This window comes from Crocodylus porosus, unplaced genomic scaffold (assembly GCF_001723895.1).
Source record: "Crocodylus porosus isolate Cpor-Errol unplaced genomic scaffold, CroPor_comp1, whole genome shotgun sequence".
NCBI lineage: Eukaryota > Metazoa > Chordata > Crocodylia > Crocodylidae > Crocodylus > Crocodylus porosus.
In genome coordinates, this window is record NW_017728942.1 from 6,087,357 (window position 1) to 6,107,449 (window position 20,093).

General features: G+C 46.1%; 1 protein-coding gene across 7 annotated transcripts in view; it reads left to right on the top strand.

The window, feature by feature from the left end:
* PHACTR3 (phosphatase and actin regulator 3) overlaps positions 1-20,093 on the top strand; it is a 165,607-nt gene that overhangs the window by 139,941 nt on the left and 5,573 nt on the right. For all 7 annotated transcript variants that reach the window (XM_019548213.1, XM_019548212.1, XM_019548214.1 and 4 more), the window contains 3 exons: positions 12,921-12,976; positions 18,253-18,314; positions 19,329-19,469. In XM_019548213.1, the coding sequence (XP_019403758.1) occupies positions 12,921-12,976; positions 18,253-18,314; positions 19,329-19,469 (259 nt within the window). The remainder of the gene's footprint in view (positions 1-12,920; positions 12,977-18,252; positions 18,315-19,328; positions 19,470-20,093) is intronic.

The following is a 20,093-nucleotide window of genomic DNA, read 5'->3' on the forward strand; positions in this document are numbered from 1 at the left end:
TGACAACACGTGAGAAAGACCAAAAGCATTGGTCACTGGTCAAGCCAGTGACCAAAGAAGCCAGCAAGCAGGGGCTGCAAACAGGGTAAGCAGTTTGCAGGCAGTTTGCTGGGAGCAAGAGGAGGAAGGGGAAGAGAAGCCAGACACCAGAACCTGCCCAGGGAAGGAAAGTGATCCACAGCTGCCCATGCCTTTGGCTTGCTGAGTGTTTGTTTGGTGGGCTCTGTGCATTTGGGGCATATGCTCTGAGAAGCTGAGAGTGTTGCTAGCTGAGTGATTGCTGCCTAGGCCCTGACAGAAGCCCTAATGAGGGGGCAGAGCCAGTCCAGGCCTAATAGGAGACTCCCTGAGCAACCAAGGAGCCAGTGAACAGGGGCAGCAGTAGGGAAGGTGTGCTTGGAAGAAGGGCAGTAAGAGAGAAAAGGCAGATTAAGAGACCCAGGGAAATGGCTGGAGGATGTTGCAATGCCAGAGCCACTGCCACCGCCTCTGCTTGCACCTGTGAGGTTTCTGTCCAGGCAGGACCGCTCACCATCAACACTTCCACCCAGGTCCAAGTTTGGCATTGTGGGGACTGTGGTCTGCAGGTCCCTTCCAGGGATGACCAGACCAGGGTGTGCCTGCAATGTGAGCAGTGTCTCCTGGTGTTGTCTCTCAGGGAACAGGCAAGGGAGCTACAGGAGGAGGTGGTGAGGCTCTGAAGCATCCTCTGCTACAAGGAGTTCATCGATTCAATGCTGAGGAGACCTCTGGGACTGTGGAGGAAGAAGGCAGCACTAGAGAAGGGAGAGGACATGGACTCCCAGGAGGGTGGAAGCTGGAAGCTCATGACCTCTGGCAGCAAGCAGAAATCTTCGCTTCCACCTGCGATAGTTTGTCTGGAGAACAGACATGCAGCCCTGGCAACAGAGAAGGAGGACCACTGGTGAAGGCACATCTGGAAACCTGTGTCCAATTTTGGGCCCCCCCATTACAGAAAAGATGCAGACCAATTGGACAGAGTCCAGCGGAGGGCAGTGAAAACAGTTCGGGGGCTGGGGTGCACGACTTATGAGGACAGGCTGAGGGAACTGGGCTTATTTAGTCTACAGAAGAGAAGACTGAGAGGATTTGATAGGAGTCTTCAAGTACCTGAAGGGGGTTTGAAAGAGGATGGAGCTGGACCGCTCTCAGTGGTGGCAGATGACAGGACAAGGAGCAATGGTCTCAAGTTGCAGCAAGGAAAGTTTAAGTTAAGTATTAGGAAGAACTTTCTCACTAGGAGGGTAATAAAACACTGGAAGAGGTTACCCAGAGAAGTGGTGGACTCTCCATCCTTGGAGGTTTTTAAAACCTAGCTAGACAAAGCCTTGGCTGGGATGATCTAGTTGGAGATGGTCCTACTTTAAGCAGGGGGTTGGACTAGACGACGTCCTGAGATCCCTTCCACCCCTGTTTTTCTATGATATGCTCCTGATACCTGGATATAGGCCATCTGGAAGCAGATGTATCTCATCCTTTGGAAATGCTGCAGAATATGGGGGTGAGGGAAGAAAGGGAGAAAGTGGGAAGCTTTTGTGTTGCCAGGGAAGATGTTGGCAGCTATAGCAGAGGAGCGATAATGATACATATGGTACTAACAGGGACTACCTACCCCAGAATATTTGCAATTCCAGGAAACACTTCTCCTTTGGTATTTCCCTCCTGAAATTATACCAAGCCGTGACAACATTACTGCGTTTTCACAGATTTAGTTCAGCAGTGAAGAAAGCTAGCGCTTGTTCAAGAAGCTACCATCGCAGCAGGTGCTCAGAGTACAGGGGCCTGGTGTCTGCCACTAGGGTCCGAGTCCGCTGGGTTAGTCAAATTAGCTGCATAGATGCCACCTCATTAGCTAATCCTAGCTGTTGCCTCTAGCCTTCAGCCCTTCGACCTGGCTGTAATTAGTGATATGCTTCTATTACTTCAAAACCTTTTCAGATTGCCAGGGGATGCTTTAGAAATAGCTCAGCTCACCAGGGAAAAAGCTTTTTCTCTTGAGAGCCTGGAGTGGTGAAGTGTCTCAGCATTTTGTATTGATGAAAATGTTGGTTGTCAGTCTTTTGCAGTCATGGAGGGAGTGTGAGAGGGTTCACTTAAGATTGCTGGGCACAGCTTGGCAAGCACTGCTTCTCCATGTTTTTCTATCGTCTACCTGCAAACCCAGCTGTAAACTCTTGCAGTGAACCAAGTCCCACAATTCTAAATTATAGTAGCCCCTTGCCTATAGACTAGGTGTGGAGATGGTTGTCTAACTAGCTACAATGTAATCTGTGCACCTGAGCTGAATTTAGACTAGACTTTAGTACACGCGGTGGCACCGATCACACTCTCAATACACCCTTTAGTGGCTCTTGAGTTTGTAAGAATCAGTTCCACAGCCCACTGATACAGTGCACAACCACAGATAAGGGTCTCTGCTACAGAAGAAGGCCTGACGAGAGATTTTTCTTATTCAGAATCTCTTTTACCTCTTTGCAGGTGAACTTTGTACCTTTTGCTGGGGAGCCCAAGCTCTCAGGCTATCCTCCCGTGCTAGTTTAGAGCTCAAGGAGCAGTGTTTCAAGGCTGGGCAGAGGCACTGCTTCTGCAGTCAACAATCCTGCAGTAGCCCTATTGCACGTTGGCCAGTGTCCAAAAATGCATATGGAGAGAAGGATAATCTTGCTACAGAAACAGGTGGCATGTCCTCCCCTAGTATCCACCTCTGCCTGCACCCTGCTGCTAGGCAGTATATTCCACCCATGTCTGTTTTTCACCTCTTTCATCGATTAATGCACATAATGCCAGTTCTGAAAGTTGCTATTTCAGTTGTTTTCACCATGGCAGTAGTGATCAACATACACAATACACTAAAGTCGTATTTGTTTTCTCCGAAACACCAAACCCTTGCAGCTTTTAACCTGCTTAAGGTTTCAGATGCGCTAATTATCAGTAAGAAACATTTATCCATTTTCCCTTTTTTATGGACAAAACCAATGCTCTGTTTTACTGCCACTCAGGGCATTACTGCCGTTTTACTGCCACTCATTGCTAATCAAGTCTCTCATCTTTGTCAGCCTGAAGGGAAACTTGCAAAGATGGTTCAGTGTGCCTACACCAGATAACCATATCCAAATCATTCACTGGTTCAGTTGCATCTCACATGCCACTCATCACACATTTTAATGCACACACTCAGAAGTGCTTAACACCTTCACCACTGCAGGCTTGCACTTTGAGAGTTTAAGGCTCTTGGAGAGCCAGCTGTGGAACATTTGACTTTAGCTCTTTAACATGACTAAAAGTTACTGCAGACTTGACACACGTGTCATTTGTTTGTCATGTTTAACCCCAGCTGGGAAAAGGTGTGTCCTGACAAAGACATGTTAGTGACCATGCTAGGACTTAATCCGGTTAGTTAACAGATACCAGATTAAGACAGGACTAAAAGTGTACATGGAGTGAAGAATCATAACCTACAGGCCTGAATCTGGGAGGTGCAGAAGGATCCTGAAACATCCTTTTTGACAGATTCTTAGACCTGATTTCTAACAGGCCTTTCGTGCTGATGAGGACTTTTTGCCAGAGAAATTATTCTGCTGATAAACTAGCAGACACCTAGCTATTCAACTCAGGTGTGCAAGGGACATTATTTGTCCCTTCATTTAAAGTACAGCATCCTTGCAATACCAATTCCCCACTCCATGGGGAATGTATAAGTATATTTTCTTCTGAATACCCATTAAAAACAGTTCCAAAGGTTAAAGTGAATAGAGATCCTTTCTGGGGAAAAAAAAAAAAAAAAAAACTTTCCAAATATGCTGTCTCTAACCAAACAGAATAGGGTCATACTGCTGCTTGCAAATTAACATATTTTGCTCACTGCCCTACGTAATAATATGAGCAAGAGTAATACTGGATGAAACTAAGTCAGAGCTGCCCGTGTTGCAGCTGCTGAATGTTATTGCAGGAAACTTTGAGCTGTACCTTCCCTTGCTGGTAGAGATGCAACAGACAGGGAATTGTACACTTGGAGACAGCAACCAGAGATCACTGAGGGAAAAGGATTGATTTCAAGGAGTTTTACATCAGGTCCATGGACTGCAGAGATAGACAACCACTGCTGACCTCTGTGTAGCTTTCCCTTTCAACAGCTCTAAGGGGCTTTCTGAATCCAATGGTCAGAGTAGGGCTTTCAGCAGGGGAGGAAGAACAGTGATTACCATGTAGCATTCTCCATCTGAATCCTCCCACATAATTAGATAGTGGTGCTCTGTGTGTGAGAATTTCAGCCCACACATCATCTCTCCCTCTATAATACTGTGCCCATGCCAGGAGTATATGGGTTATTCAGGCAGGATATGTTACAGTATGATGTGTAGATGGCAGGTGTTTAGCGTTTTTATACTGCACTCATGACCTGAGCACCTTGCTCACCAGCTTCTATGGACACCGAATAACTATAGGTGCCTGGGACCCCCCCCCCCGATTCTCTGCAAAAAAACCCCATACTTTCAACTTCTCCGTGCAGTTTCTTTCCAGTCTCTCCAATGATTTTGTTATCAGTTGACTATATATCAGGTTCCACCTCCAAGCTATGAAGAAATATATATTATTTGGGCTAAGAAACCAGGGAGCAGCATCCACACTTGAAATGCTTCCCTCCAAGTATGCTAATCAATATGTTTAGCCTATCAGATGCCACATCTACTACACCGCTGTAGCCATGTGTTAATGAGAGGCCCAGTCAAAGCAGCCAGCACCCACAGCGGTTGTTGACCAAACCACTTGGCAGAATCCAGTCACTTTCACCCATATCATTGTGCTCCTTAGCCCCTTGCTGTCAGAGACAAACAGCAGCTGCTCTGACCAGCTTTTTCAATAATAGGACATGTCACCCACTCACTTTTTACATGCTCCAGAATTACCTGGGGGAGAAAAAAAGCCCTCAAGTGTTGGAGCTGCCTTCTAAATTTGCACTGAGCAAGCAACTCCCACCAAGATTTACTACTATCCATAATTGTACATTGAAAACAGCACTGCAGTGCCTGTCATAGAGCAATACACGGATGACTCAAAGCCTGGCATGCATCCTCTTCACAGCTACTAATAGGAAGGATGAAAATAAGCTCCTTGTTGAATTGTGCATGATGTTCCAATAATAGAGATGCCAATTTAAGATACCGAGGCATTTCCTCCTGATGTTCTGTGCCCAGAGCCAACATGCTGTACTCGTACTTCGCTTTCCTGTGTGCTCCCAATTGACTGGGTCTGTTCAATAAGTAGAGCAGATGTGCCCAAGTGAGTACCCTTTATTCCACCTGGAAATTGCTCTTATGTCACCTGTCGCAACACAAAACCCAACTGATTATCGTTGGCGGTGGGCAGCCTGCTGCACCTGGACTCATTTCTCATTTGTCAGGTCAGAGCATGGCATCAGTACATTCATTTCTCAGTTTGCACTAGTCAAATTCAGAGCAAACCATGACTCCTGGAACTTGGTGATCCTTTTACTGTTATTAACTGAGAAAGTCCTTGCAAGAGCAGCTAGTTCTGCAGGGTGTTTAAATGGAAGAATGCTTTCTTCCCAGTTACTTCAGTTGGGTGAGGAAGACCCACAACCTGAGCAAAGATAACCCACAACTACTCAGCAAACAGCCCAGATGTGTGTCCTGATATGCAGCATGGTTCTTTGTCTTCTCTTAGAAGGCAGTCCTTACCATCAGGTGGAAGCTGGGTGGGGGGACGGGGACAGGAAGGGAGGAGGAAGCGCCTGGGTGTGCACACATCCTCTTCCTCTGTCTGTCTTCTCACAAAGAGAGAGACTTTATTGCGTTGTCCACATTTCATCACAAGCCCATTGCATTTGCCCAGCATTCACAACACTATCACCACATGGGTTTATCTTGGATGAGATGTTGCAAAAGCAAATTGTAGAGGGAGCAGATGAAAACCCACTTGAACTACAAGACTTTTGGACATGAGACAAAGCTAAATGTTAGGGTCTGTAGGCTCAGAGTTCAGAATTTGCCCATCACGCAAGCCAGCTCTGCTCACTACAGTGTCTTGGGAACAGAAGGCTAGACCCTTTGCTGATGCAAATCAGTGCAGCTCCATTGGTCTGAAGTGAACTCTGTCACTTGGAAAAACCTGGGCTTGTCAAACCCTCTGTACACCGGCTGTTACATCACACATAACAAAGTCTTAATTAAGTGTGCAATGATACTACCCAGGGTACAGATGGATGGGGACAATGCTGCTAAAAATCTCCACTTAGGAGGAAGAAAAACATTTGTGAACCTGTTTACCTACAGTTATAAAATGGCAGCTCTCCTCTCATGCATCTCTGATCTGAGAGCAGGTTCTGGGATTAAAATATTTTATGAATCTCTGGTGTGCAGAGGATATTTACTGTTTATCCCTTTTGCCCATCTGAAGCAGCATAATGATACACATCTAGTCCTAAGCATGACTGATTCCTGTAAAAAGGGGAAACTGGCTGTCCATGTGATGTACGTATTGACTGACACGCATGAGTTCGTGCGTGTTGTTGAGCCTACTAACATGTGACCTAGCACTAGAGGAGACAGGCAATTAGCAGTTTCTCCTGCAAGCCAGATCCAGTGTCTGTACTCATGTGGATGTCCTGCACGTTACCTTAGGTGGACTACAAACTGGCAACCTTATGGTAAAGGGCAGCGATAGCTCCACCAGGTGAGCCAGCAAGGAACTTCCTACTGGCCACTCTAGTAGAAACTGTACTCATTATCTCAGCGGGCAGCCTGCTTTTTTTACATAGTTGACGCACGCATGTGGGCATTCAGAGAAACAGAGCAGACAAACAGTGTGCCCTTTTCAGTGCTTAGCATAAGCCATGTGGCAGTCACATGTGCATGCGAGTGGAAAGTTTCACCCAGATCCACTTGCAACTCTCTGAACTCAGCACTGGACTTGGCTCACAGGGTAGCAAGTGCATGGGGTTACCTGCATGCAGTACATCCTGCTGTACACAACACAAGCCACTGTGCAGGGTAGTTTGTGATGGCACATGTGGGGCTAAATCTAATTTTTCTTACTGTCATGAGCCACCCCTCTGACTTCAATGGAAATGCAGGTGAAAGGTGCGTTAACCATGGGTGGGCACAAACATGCACTTATGCAATGACCCGTATGCTTCTGTTTTCTGACAAATACTCCAGTCCAGATTTGGGGCCAGAAAGGAATTTTCCCTTAGAGGTCAGATGAGCAGACTCCCAGAGTCCTTGCCCTTCTCTGGAGCATAAGGCATGGCCCTTTTCTGAGGCTCCTCTGAGCATATGCCAGAAAATGTATTTTTCTGCCGCTGCAGTGGGAGGGCACTGGCGGTACCCGTCTTTCCGCTTTTTATCTGTGTCACACTGGAGGACATTTTCAGACATGCTTTTATTGTGGTATGTGAGGGGTTGGAGTGGATGGTTATTAGGACTCTTTGTCTGCAAAGATTTGCCTGCAAATGCAGGGAATTATGCTCAGTGGCCCGAAAGGCCCCTTTCTACCTGGCGTGCTTACTATGAAAGCTCAGGTCTGATAAATAATGGGAAAATGCCTGGAGTTTTCAAGGATTGCATTGATTTGGCACAAACCAAAAGGTAAAGCAAGTTCTGGGATCTCCTCAGAGGCTCTGGAAAAAAAAGAATCAGAGATCAATCATAATAGAGGGCAAAACCGTAGTGCAGCATGCCCAAATTTTGGACCCAATCATTTGGTCATTACCTTAAATTTTAATCATCATCTACAGGTGATCAGACAAGTGGGCTGTGTGTGTCCAAGTATGATTCATAGGAAAATGGCATCAAACAGCACCTCAGCTATTCATATACTACTTGAATTCAACCACACTGCAGTGTCACGGAGCAAATTCTCTTTTCAAGTTTGCTTCTGACATCCTTCAACTCCCAAGGCTCCAAGTCAAGGAGTAACTTAAATCTCTAGGCTAAGTCCTCAGCTGGCATATCTGCTATAGCCATATTAGTGGGACTGTACCTGCCAAATCCTCAGCTGGAGAGAAATGAATATATTCAGCATTCTTGCAAGTTTAATGATACTTGTCAGGGAAGAATGAATGGTGGGGGGGGAGAAGCTTCAAGTTGGAAGTGGCTCACTCTGATGGGAGGGATTCAAAATACTGACATCCAGAGTTTAGCTCCTTTGTGGCACATAATGGGCTCTGTGGGCGCTCACTGTGGAGACCCGAAACAGGCAGTTGCCCAGGTATAACTTATGCCAGAACAGTACAAGCCAGACGTGGCAGAGGTGCTGTGCCACCTCCAATGAATGCCTCAGCTCGTTTCACTTATGGTTGTGACCTCCCACTCTGGCCAAAGTCACTGTGAGAGTCTAGCCTCTTCTAGGGCAGCAGAGTCCAGGAAAAACCCAAAGCAGAGAGACCGTTGGCCTTGCTGGGCTCAGCTTTCAGCCTTTACATTCACTAATAGGCTGGTAGCAGCAAATTACCTGAAGGTATCTGGCAGGCCAGCTGCAATCAGCAGTTAGCTCCTAGCCTCAGCCAAGCACCTGGCATGATATGGGTACTGCCAGCCTGCACTTTTCCAACTGGCCACTGGCCGAGTCCCTCATTGCAGAGCAGACCCTTGGTGCAGATGGAGCAGGGTGAGGTCAATTGAGCCACTGCACTAATTAACTCCCCACCTGGCCACCACATCAGGACACCCATTCAAAAAAAATCTCTAGCACTCTTCCAGCAGAGCTTTTAGACAAACAGCTTTTGGCTCCTTACGCAGCCACTTGTGTTGACAGTGTGTCCACCACCAGTCGATTTTGACCTTTTTAAAGGATTTCCCTTGGTGAATGTCCACCCTGTCCTCCAGAATTACTTAGCACGAGCTGTGGCTCAAAGCCTGTTTTTAATCTTTAAATGGCTGGATGTTTATAAACATATGGAGGTGTTTAGCATTCCCTGCAAAGAGCCGAATGTTTGCAACCTGCTCTTCCCAAGAGGACCATGGCCAAGAAGTCACCTCCCACGGCCAAGTGACGCTCGTTGTCTTTGCACAAAAGGGAGTTTCCAAGGCAGTGTTGCTGGGGACTGTGCCAGCCTGTCTCAGGAAGCTCATTTTGCCCATGGAAAATGGCAGTATTTCCTTCCTCTGCTGTTGTTTTTTCCAGAACAAGTGGGGTGTTGGGGGAAGAGGGAGACAGCCAGAGTGCAGTGCTAGGGGCTCAGCTCAGCATACTAAGTAGGGATGCAGCAGTTAGCTTCCTGAGCCCCAAGTGGCAACTCCTGGGCAGAAACACAAATGGTTTCAAGCACATATGCCTAAACTGCACCACTGCACCCTCATGGCCAGGGTATTTCACCTGAGCCCAGGTCTCAGAACCACATTTACCCCTTGCTTATTTCTGTTTGAACTGTTGTAAGTCAGGGTAGAGGTTTTAGGTCAGCTAGGGTGGTGAAGTCCTCAGGGGGAGGCTACCACAATGGAAGATGGCTGCACCCCTTCCTTGAAAAAAAATCAAGTGGTGTTGACTAGCTGGTAGAGACTGGGTGCCAGGCCAGTTCAGCCATAGTGTGATGAAGCATCCTTCTTTGGGAGGTCCCTGGTAGTCCCCAGCCAAGGGCAGCCTGTGCTGGATCAACAGGAGTGACTCAGAGAGGAACTGGGAGTTGCCCTCTTTGAGCTGGGAAGAACCCACTCCAAACCAGTGTTGTGTAAAACTCCTCCTAAGGAGGCTCCTTGAGCCATTCTGCAATACAGAGAAAAGGGCCCAGGCCCCAGTACTCACAGACCTAGGCTGCTCCAGAGCACGAGGAAGCCATTCTCTCCATCTAGTCCTCTGGCTTCTCTGAAGTGCATGTTAGAAAAACAGGGACTCCTTCTCCTGTTGGCCACACAGCTGCCTGCCTCTTTCCCAATCAGAACTGAGATAGGGAAGCAGCTGGCACCTTTCATCTCTGCTGGCTGGCTGTGATCCCCAGGTGCGTGCAGTGATCACTGAAGAGGCCTTTCCATCCCATTATGGAAGGGCTGCGGTACCACCGTGCCAATGCAGAGCCAGAGTAGGTAGGCAGATAGATTCCTGGACCTACATGCCTGCTGAGCAGGACAAGGGACAACAAAATGCAAGGAAAATGTCCTTGTGCCAGGGTAACCACCAAATCAGCAATGCTGCCAGTGACAGAGGGTGTTCTTCTCAATGCCTCAGCTGCTGAAGTCATGGTATTGTGTGGGATTCTCAGCTGTGTGGGGTAAAGTCCATTTCCAGCCCTCACAGTTACAGAGAAAAGCTTGAAAATGGATCCCAAGGACCTTTTAAAGTCTCCAAAGCAAGGCAAATAGCCCCCAGTGCCCTTTCAAACATTGTTGTTGGGGGTCTGCTGCCTGGCTGTGGTGGTCACGTAGCTCCTGCTAGGTCTGCTGAGCTGAGCATGTCATCTGGCACTGCCCTTCCCAGGCCCACGTAAGCAGTGCTCTGGAGGATGCTGCGAAGAAGTGTGCCCGCTCCACCCCCCCTCCACATGCCAAACGTGAAAAGAGCTGCCACAAGGACACCATCGCTGCTGCTCTTGAGACCTCTGTCTCTGGTGTGGTTCAGTATGGCAGTGGGGCAGGCATCCTAGGCTGCCTTTACTGCCTCATTTCAGGGCTCAGCTTGGATGGCAGGGAGGGCAGTGGGTGGGTCAGGCGTCCTTCTCAGCCCCACAGAAGTAAGTGGTGTACACATCACGCCGTGTCTGGGAAGCTAGCCCCTTTACAGGTCCAGCTCTCAGGGTCACGAGGATTTCTGGAAGGGTTGTCTGACATTGGTGCTCAGTTAGACCCTTGCCTGACCCTTGGCATGAACATTTCCCCTCTGCAATTGCTGTAATGACCTGTGCCAGCTGGGAGTGTGTGCAGACCAGTCTGAAATGCTGGGCTTGGCAGGTGCCACGTTTGAAAACAAACTGGTTGCAGTTGCTGATGCATAAAGAAGCCTTCCCTCTGTCCCTCTTTTCCTGCACTTGACATCTGGAGAGAGGAAGTCACAGTGCATGTATCTGAGGGGTTGCCAGCCTCACAGCAGAGGATTTACCTGCCATTTCTTGCCTGCAGGATTTTTTTAAAAAAAAATAAGGGGTTTTACTCCAATGTATACGTCAATGCACCAAACATTAATATTCATAAGTGCTCATAGCTCTGCTTCAGTCAGTCTTAGGCTTTTAATTCTCTAGGTTAACATACAGTTTCTGTGAGATAGTATAAATCTCATTTGGACAAGTGACAACTTGTAATTTCAAGTGGTTGGGGAGGGTGGGGGGAAGTGTCTCAATAGCAGGTCTGGTGGACCTCTGATGTGGAGATAAGCCCCAGAATAATCCATCTTCCTCGACCTGTACAAAAGCACAATAATCTCTTTGAAGCAAAACACACCTGGGGAATTGTATCATTTCTGAGACACGCGGGGGTGGGGGGTAGAGGAGTGGGGTTACATGAATTAAAAACACACTGCCAAATCCTGTGCATTATACCAAAGTGCACCAGGTAAGGATGTGCCCCGCAAAGCCTAAAGGGAAATCCCGAGACTCCCTGAAATCAGAGAGACACCAAGTGGTCAGCAGGAAAAATGACTCAAGCCAGGGCCAGGGGTTGGTCCTCAAGTACTGCTCTTCAGGGGCTCCCAGTGTTGCTGTCATTTATATAAATAAGGGGTAGCTAAATCAAAGTCATTGGAATCACCTCACATTCATGACACTGTCCTTGGAATGCAGTTTTGTGCTGTCATCAATTTTAGGAAAATTAATTTAAGAAAAACAAAAAAAAAGATAAAAAGGAGCGGTACCCACGAAGGTGGCTGGGGTATATTTTGCACCCAACCCCTTAGGGTAACAAGCGAGTGATTTCTGTAGGAGGGATGACAAACCCTTGCAAGGGACCTAACACAAGAAACATGAACCTGTGATTTTGGTGTCCGGTAGCGGTGATCCTGGGTTGCATTTGATAAAGCACGATTGTCTGAAACGGTTTTAGAATTCCCCCCTCGTCACAGGTCGTCAGACCTGCCCCTTTTCTGCCAGTCCTTTGTCTCGGGAATCCCACACTGAAACATCCATTGCAGCGGAGACAATGAAACTCCCTCATATTGCCAGAATACAGGCCAGAAATCAGCACCAACCCTTTCCTATCACTCAGCCGGTTTCTTATATGAAAGCTAGCAAACACAGGAGCCGTAAATGCTGTGTGTGGGTGTTCAATTACCTGAGATTCTCTGCAGATATTAGCGGGCGCTCTCGGGGAAGTCTCATTTATTATGCAGGATAAAATCACTATGGCACCAATCATATGATCTGAAGACTCAATCCTGAGGCAGCACTAGTGAAAGGGGAGGTGAAACTGCATAAGACAGTTTCAGACGGCATGAGGCTGCGAGCAGCACATGAACGGCAGGCAGTAGTGGATTGATTTGCCGTATTTCTGTAATCAGGAAACCACTTGCATTGTGAGGCTTTATTTCTAGGAAGGCTGAGTTTTGTCAAGATATGATATTTGTGAGACTATGAACAGCACCCATGATTTGAAAGTGGGGGCAGCAATTGCTGCAGAAGACTTCTGAGAAACCCATTTGATCATCATCTTAAATACCTCCTCAAGAGTGCATTTAACTACTAGGGCATTTGGCAGACTTGGGCAGGCAGGATGAAAAGAACGTGTGTTCCTGGGAAGGATTATATTGCGAGCAGAACAAACTAGAGGAGAACTTCATCTGCATTGCTGGCATTTGAGACGAATAAAATAGCAACAAAAGAAATATCCAGTTTTCAGGATTCCCCTTCTTCCCTGACGGGAGAGGATTGTCTGAGAAAACCACGAGCACAAACTCAGAGCAGTGCAGACTTTTGCAAGAACAGGCATGGTACAAAACGTGATTTTGGTGTTTTTCCGCAGGCGACTGAGCCAAAGACCTGCTGTAGAGGAGCTAGAAAGAAGAAATATACTTAAACGTGAGTATTTTCTATTGTTTCATTTTCCTTATAGTATTTTATATGGTTTTGTAGAAACCACTGAGTACATTTCTATGGAGCATTCTTTTCTGTAAACAAATTCATACTTCCTGCTTGGTAATAAATGTCACAACTAAAGTTTTAATTTTGTATGGGCTCTGCGTTTCTGGTCTGGTGCAGGAGTCATAATTTACACTTGGCTGAAGGCAACTTAGTGCAGAAAAAAGGACTGATTCACATCACCATTTTCAAAGGCCTGTGGTTGTGATCATTCTGCTATGGAAGTACAAGGAAGGAAGTTTAGCTCAGTTCAACAAGTGCTGACTATCCCAGAAGATGGTGCAATTAAACTCTATCTGTCCCAGCATGAAATGCACAAATATCCTGGCAGAACAGTGATTTTCCTAGCAAGTCAGTTGGCCACATCAGGCCAGAGCCTTTTTAATGATAATGGAATCTGAATGTAAGCCAGGAAGAGCCACTGGGAGATAAAACAGGGGCATCAAACTCTATGCCTAGTTGCCTCTGCTCCTAGCGACCTTGGCTGAACATCTTGCAAAGCAAAGCAAAGCAAAGCAAAGCAAAGCAAAGCAAAGCAATACAATGCAAAGCTAAGCAAACATTTGAGTAATAGGGGTGTGAGAAGCGGGCCCTATTTGATTTGGATTCAGATTCGGCCTGAATCGGGGACAGTGATTTGATTTGTTGATTTGGATCACTGTCCCTGATTTGATTTGGCTGAATCCGAACCTAAAGATTCGATGCTGATTCGGAGAATCAGTGATTCGGCCATAGACACAGCTTTAAATGTTTTTTCTACATACCTCCAGGTAGCAGGCACGGCTCTTGATTGCTGTGATGCTGGGGCGCATGGAGCATCCCACAGGAGAGTGGGGGGGCCCTCCACATGCTCGGCGGTGAACCCGGAAGTGGACTGGAAGTACTTCTGGTCCACCTCTGGGTCTGCCAGGGAGTGCACTGGGGTCCCCCCTGTGCCTTCCCGGCTCAGCTATCAGCCGTAGGGGGACCCCGTGTGCCCCCCCCCCAGACTCAGGAGGCACCAGTGTCCTAGGGGCTTCTGATCCTTTTCCTGGTCTGCTGCTGAGCATGCTGGGGACCCCCCCATACTCCTGTGGGATGCTCCATGCACTCTAGCATCACAGCACTCATGAGCCCCTGCTACCTAGAGGTATGCAGAAAAAACATTTAAAGTTGTATTTGCATCTGAATCTCCAAATCTGTCCGAATCTCCCCAAATCTATTTGGAGGGTTCCAATTCGATTTGGAGAGATTAAAGGGTCCTTTGATTCAGTTTGGATTCAGAGATTCGGCCACCAGATAGGGCCGAATCTCTGCCGAATTGAATCAGGGACCAAAGCTTCGCACAACCCTAGTAACTAAGCCTTTCCTGTAAGAGGAGGGTGCTCAATGGGGAGGCGGGATCAGGCATGAGCATTTAGCGAGGGATGCCCTTACTGATGGGAAGAGGGAATGCCCCGAACACTGTTTGTGTGACAAGTAGCAGCAGATTTGGAGAGGTGAGAAGGCCTCTATTTTAAGGGAAAAGATCACAACTTCTGTTGTGATCCTGGTGCATTTGAACAGCAGAAATGTAACACGGCAGTAGTATGTGAGGAACAAGCATCCGCTTCTGGTTGAAAACAGAACAGGCCATGTTTCTCTTTTCCTAAAGCAGGGCTTTGCTTGGCTTTTAGCTCAGACAATTTGGTAGGAAACATTATCTTAATAATTTGCCTATTTCCATCATAATTTCATGTCACAGAGCTGGGCCTGATGTTTCAATCCAGTGGTTTTCAAACTGCCTAAAGTCACAGACCCCTTTCCTATCACTTCTTGTGCTGTGGGGCCTCTACCCCTGCGTCCACAGGCCACATGAGCTGACCCGGGGCCAGGTGACCTGGCCTGCTCTGTCATTGCCCCCAATTTCTTGGTGGACCACCCGATGACATATCGCAGAGCCCCCAGGGTCCACCAAATAGTTTGAAAACCACTGCTCCAACCTGATGAGTTCTGCAGGTGTCTGACACAGGCCATTCAGCAGTGAGCTGCGTCTTGCTCAGCTTACACACAGGAAAGTCCTTCCTGGGGATAGTAATTATTTTGAATGTTTTGCAGTTAGGAAGCATCTTTATAAAGTTGAATTATTTATGTTACATATTCTCCTGGGAAATTCTCCATATGCTGGGAAATAGCAGCATAACCAGAGATGGCTGTGATTACAGAATACACAGATTACAAAAGCACAAGCAGAGTTTGGGAAGACTTGGATTGCTGGGTGCTTTCTCTTCCTTGTCACTTTATCCTGACAAGTTTATCTGCTGCTACTCCTATTGAAGTTGATGGGGTTGTTGCTTCAGTGTGAACAGAAGAGGGGGTCCATGGTTAGCTCAAAAATATTTTATGACTATACCTGGGACATGCCGAGTCGTTTCAAATTAGGCATACTGAGAGCACGCCCACACAAGCATTTATATATTTTCAAATCACAACCAACACATATACTTGTGACATATAAAGAGAGGAAGCCATCTCATCTCAACCCCCGCCCTTGAAAGAGAAAAAATGAACCTAAGGTTTCTAAGACATATGGGGTCGGATTTTCCAGAGAGCCAAGCATTCAGCTTCTCCCACTGAAAAGCTGCTCCCTTTGGTTGGGTTTCCTGAATCAGAGATAAGGTCTTCTGAAAATCTGGTCCTTATCAGTTGCGTTTCCTTGTTGCTGTATGTTGGATGTAGCCTTACTGTAGGTTAAGCTGACTAAAAAGAAGTGTTACATTCATTTAATGAGCACAGAGTTGGAGATAAAGCAAAAAAGAAGGTAAAGAGAGTTAAAGACAGGTCCTAAATGCCAGGTAGGCTAGACTTAGGTCCTATTTGAGTGGCTACACAGGTGGACTAAATCCGTTGTCTTCAGGGCAGCTACTCCAGATCTACACTGCTTCATCTGACATCAGAGGCTGTCCTCTTCTATTTTATTTCCCTTTCCCTTTGATAAAACATAGCTGCTTGGCATGGAACTAATGTCACCGCAGGCCTGAGGGTGCATACCAGGGAAGGTTAACAGTTTGCATGGAGTCAGTTTGTTGATCTTGCAAAACCTTAGCCAAGGAAATACCCTGATTAAAATCCTGAGCTGGAAGAGTTTGCAGGTCTGAGTCTGAAGGCAGTAATGGGTCATAGATATGCATAGTACTGTTGATGGCAGTAATGCTACCCCAAAGGATGTTCTAAGGATTAATTAGTTCATGTTTGTACAAGCCTTTCAAGATGCAAAGCACCATGTAATTGCTGAACAGCTGCTATTATGCTATTTTAAAAGGGAGTTCATGGGATTAGGAGAGTTATGGCTCTTATCTCCCTCATGGACATGACTCTGGGATAAAAGAAGTACTTAAAAAAAAAGAACACTTTCTTATAATCTCATTGATCTTTTAATTCCTGCAGCTGTAAATATAGTAAGAGTGCTAGTACAGCTCAGAGCAAGACAGCCAGCTATTGGGTGCTCAGATTGAAGGGAAATCCCAGAAGGTCACAGAGACCTGAGAGCAGGATGTTGACATTCAGAGTCAAACAGGCAGCTCCTGTGGTATCAGACGGAAGCAGCTCTGCTGCATGACCTGACACAGCTGAATGTTGTGGTGCCACGCATAGCTTAGAGTCCCCTAAATAACTCACGTAGTGAAGGGATGCGAATGACACTTCTGCATGGCACACTGTAATCGGGGGCCTCGCTCTATTGAGATTGATGGTGTTAAAGCCAACCATTTACTAATGAACAGACTTAAGCGCAGTCGGTGTGATGGTGTTGTGAAAACCCCCCTAAATTTTCTTCTGGAACATTTCCATTTGGTGATATCTCTGCTACCATTTTCTGCCTGCACGTGGGGACAGTGGACCAGGAATTCAGCTCTGCTTGCCTGACAGGTTGTGTTTCCTATTTCCACAATTGCTACAGCGCTATCTTTCAGCAAAGTCTGGGCTGCGTTTCTCCAAATGTGTCAGGGCAGCAATAGGCAAAGATGCATGCTGAGCATTTCAAAACTACGAGAAATGCATCATCCCACCACCTCTGCATATGTGCGTTTCCTCTTAGAAGACCAAGCCGTCCCCATGTAAAACCCATGGTGACCATATTCTGATGGGACATTAGATTGACAAAAAGCTTGGTTTTTCAGAGGAAATAGTTAAGCACATGCCTCTGCAGAGATGCCACTGTTAATTGGCTTTAAAAAGATCCCCATGGTTGAATTTCAGAGTCATCTAAAGAATACAAAAATGGGGGGAAAAAAGTTCATTTCTCAAGATTGCCTTTTTAGGAACTTGTCTACAGTGCTGGTCTATTCTTGCAGTCGCATGAAATCATCCTTATGATTTAACGCTAAAAACATCCAACAGAATGTGCTTCTGCTTAAGCGACAAGATATAATTGCACCGAATTACAGGGAATCAAGGGAATCACTGAATGGTTAAATAGCTTTTCTCTGGGTCCCCAGCTTTGTTCAGGTTATGGGCTTTGAGTCTTAATTTAGTAACAGATAGGACTAGAAATAGAAAATCCATTAACTTTTATCCCAAGGCAAGGGATATATTTCACACAGTGTTACAGCAACTCCAGTCTATTTTTAGATTCAGTGTGTAGGAGTTATCACGGCTTGAATGTTAATAGTCACAACACACAAAAGCAGGCTGGCTTTGGTTAGAATCGAACATTACAAAAGAAAACCCTGGAGTATAAAGAGGCTGTATTGAACGTGGCAGAGGAAAAAAAGAATGGGTTCAAGCTAAAGGTGACAGTTGTAGCAAGGGAACCCGCAAAATACGTAGCCTGAGAATTGGCTCTCACAGAACGTGCTTTCCCTGAGCATGTTCAGTTCAGTATTTCACTGTTTTATAAGACCTACATGACCGGACGGCGTTATGCTTTGTCATTAATCATTTTAAAATGCCCTCACTTTCCTGCTAAAACCAAAGAATCAGATTGGCTGGTTTACGTATATTAAAAGCTCATTGGAATTGGAGGTTAGGTCAGTGGAAAAGCTGACACGGGCACAAACGCACGTTCACCTTTGCTGCGGAGTAGTGCCGCACTCTGCCCAGACACCAGGCAGGTACACCAGGGACAGCCCTAGCAATGCAGAGGTTCTAAGGAATAGCAGCACATTCTTCTGTACTGTCATTTTTACTGCTTGGATATTTTACATGTCTCTGGTCTTCCTACATGAGGAAAGTTGTTTCTTTTTTTATATTTTCTGCAGAAAGAAATGATCAAACAGAACAAGAAGAAAGAAGGGAAATCAAGCAGAGATTGACAAGAAAGGTAAAATCTTACAAATGTTTTTATTCACTTCTTTGAACATTAATGCAAAGCTAGGAGTCTGGAGGGGAAATATGATTTCTGAATGTTATGTCAGCCAGCTGTGGAGGGATCACTGTGGAAAAGCTCATATTTGTCCACAGTGGTATCTGCTGACCGAAACGGAAAATAACTGTAATAGATCAGGTCATTGTGAACAAACGCTGTGTCTTTAAGTGATGACGATGGTATGTGACAGCCTAATGGAAAATGTATATGTAAACCAAAAATCAGCTAATCTGTGATCATTTGCCCACATACCGCATATTTTGCAACTATATTGCCAGGCAAGCAGTTCCTGCCTGCGTCGGTAGCAGTGTGAATGCGGGAGCGAGCTGACTCCCTGCTGAGCAGCAGGTGTGTTCCTGCCTTCAGGCTCTTTGCAGACCTTTGAAGGCACTGGCAGGTTCTAGGTCTGATCTTGCCCGTTTAATTTGCAGGCATCTCTGCTGGGGTCAGTGCACATGTACGTACGCACAAAGACAAAATTTGGTAATAGGTCTGGGGACCGGAGCTCTGCCAGTAACTTTGGTAGAAGAATCCCTATGTTGTAATTCACTGTGACAACTTTAATCGCCCTCTAAGAGCAGCTTTATGAAGTTCAGTGTTCCAGCATGTTCTTGCCAAACCTGTTGTAAAGCTATTGAACAGTACCCCTCAACCACTTTTAACCCATCTTTACTGTCATAATACTAATACTGTTAAGGGTACGAGTAAATCCCTGTAGTGACAGCACAAGGAATGTCAAGCTTACTCTGAACGTCCATCCATGTAAATGAGAGCAGCTTCTGCTGCACATCCCATTCTTCCTGGGCATTACATACACGTGGATTAAAAAGACATTTTTTCAGAAGTTGGGGTTAACAGTTGTCTTGTATGTAATAAATGTAGCACCCAAATTAAGAAACAAAATGATTGTATACTTGTCTCCATCCTACTTGGTTTGTATTGAGGTCTTTACTCTGCCCATTACTACAGCTCAATCAGAGACCGACAGTCGATGAACTAAGAGACAGAAAAATCTTAATTCGATTCAGTGATTATGTGGAAGTGGCAAAAGCACAGGACTATGACAGACGAGCAGATAAACCTTGGACAAGACTGTCAGCAGCAGATAAGGTATATATATAATGAAGCCAAGTGTGATCCTTTCATTCGTGGTGCGTTGGTGGTGCGCCAGGTTGTGTAAGCAATACTGTAATTAGTGGGTCTCGATACTCTGGTTAATACTCACTGGAGCAAGTGTGTTGCCTTCAAGTGAAACCGAGTGCTCAGTGCCCTTCCTAAACCACATTCTTGCTTCTGAAGGTAACAGGGCTGCCTATAATACAGAGGAATTTGTTTCCTCTCTCAAGATCATTATTAGGAGTTAAACACACACGACACACGAGATTCTTAAGGCAGGAATCGGTGGGATGGATTTAACCGAGCGCCCCGGTATATTTAGCATGCAGTGACTACCTTGCCTACGGGCTGCAAAAACGCCTTTTTCATACTGTAAATGCTTTTAAAACCCTCAATGTCTCAAAAAAAGCCTGGTATGCAGAATATTGCATAATCTCTCCTGGGCTTGTGTCCCCCAGGACATTACTATCTCTTAGTCACAAAGTTACTCAGGACAAAACTGATTACAAACATTCACCCAAAGTTACTGTGTTACTGTAAATTCCCAAGAAAAGCTTAATCCACAGTTACATTAGCCTTGAAAAGAGCTAGTCTAACTAGAGAACTCCTGTTTGCCCC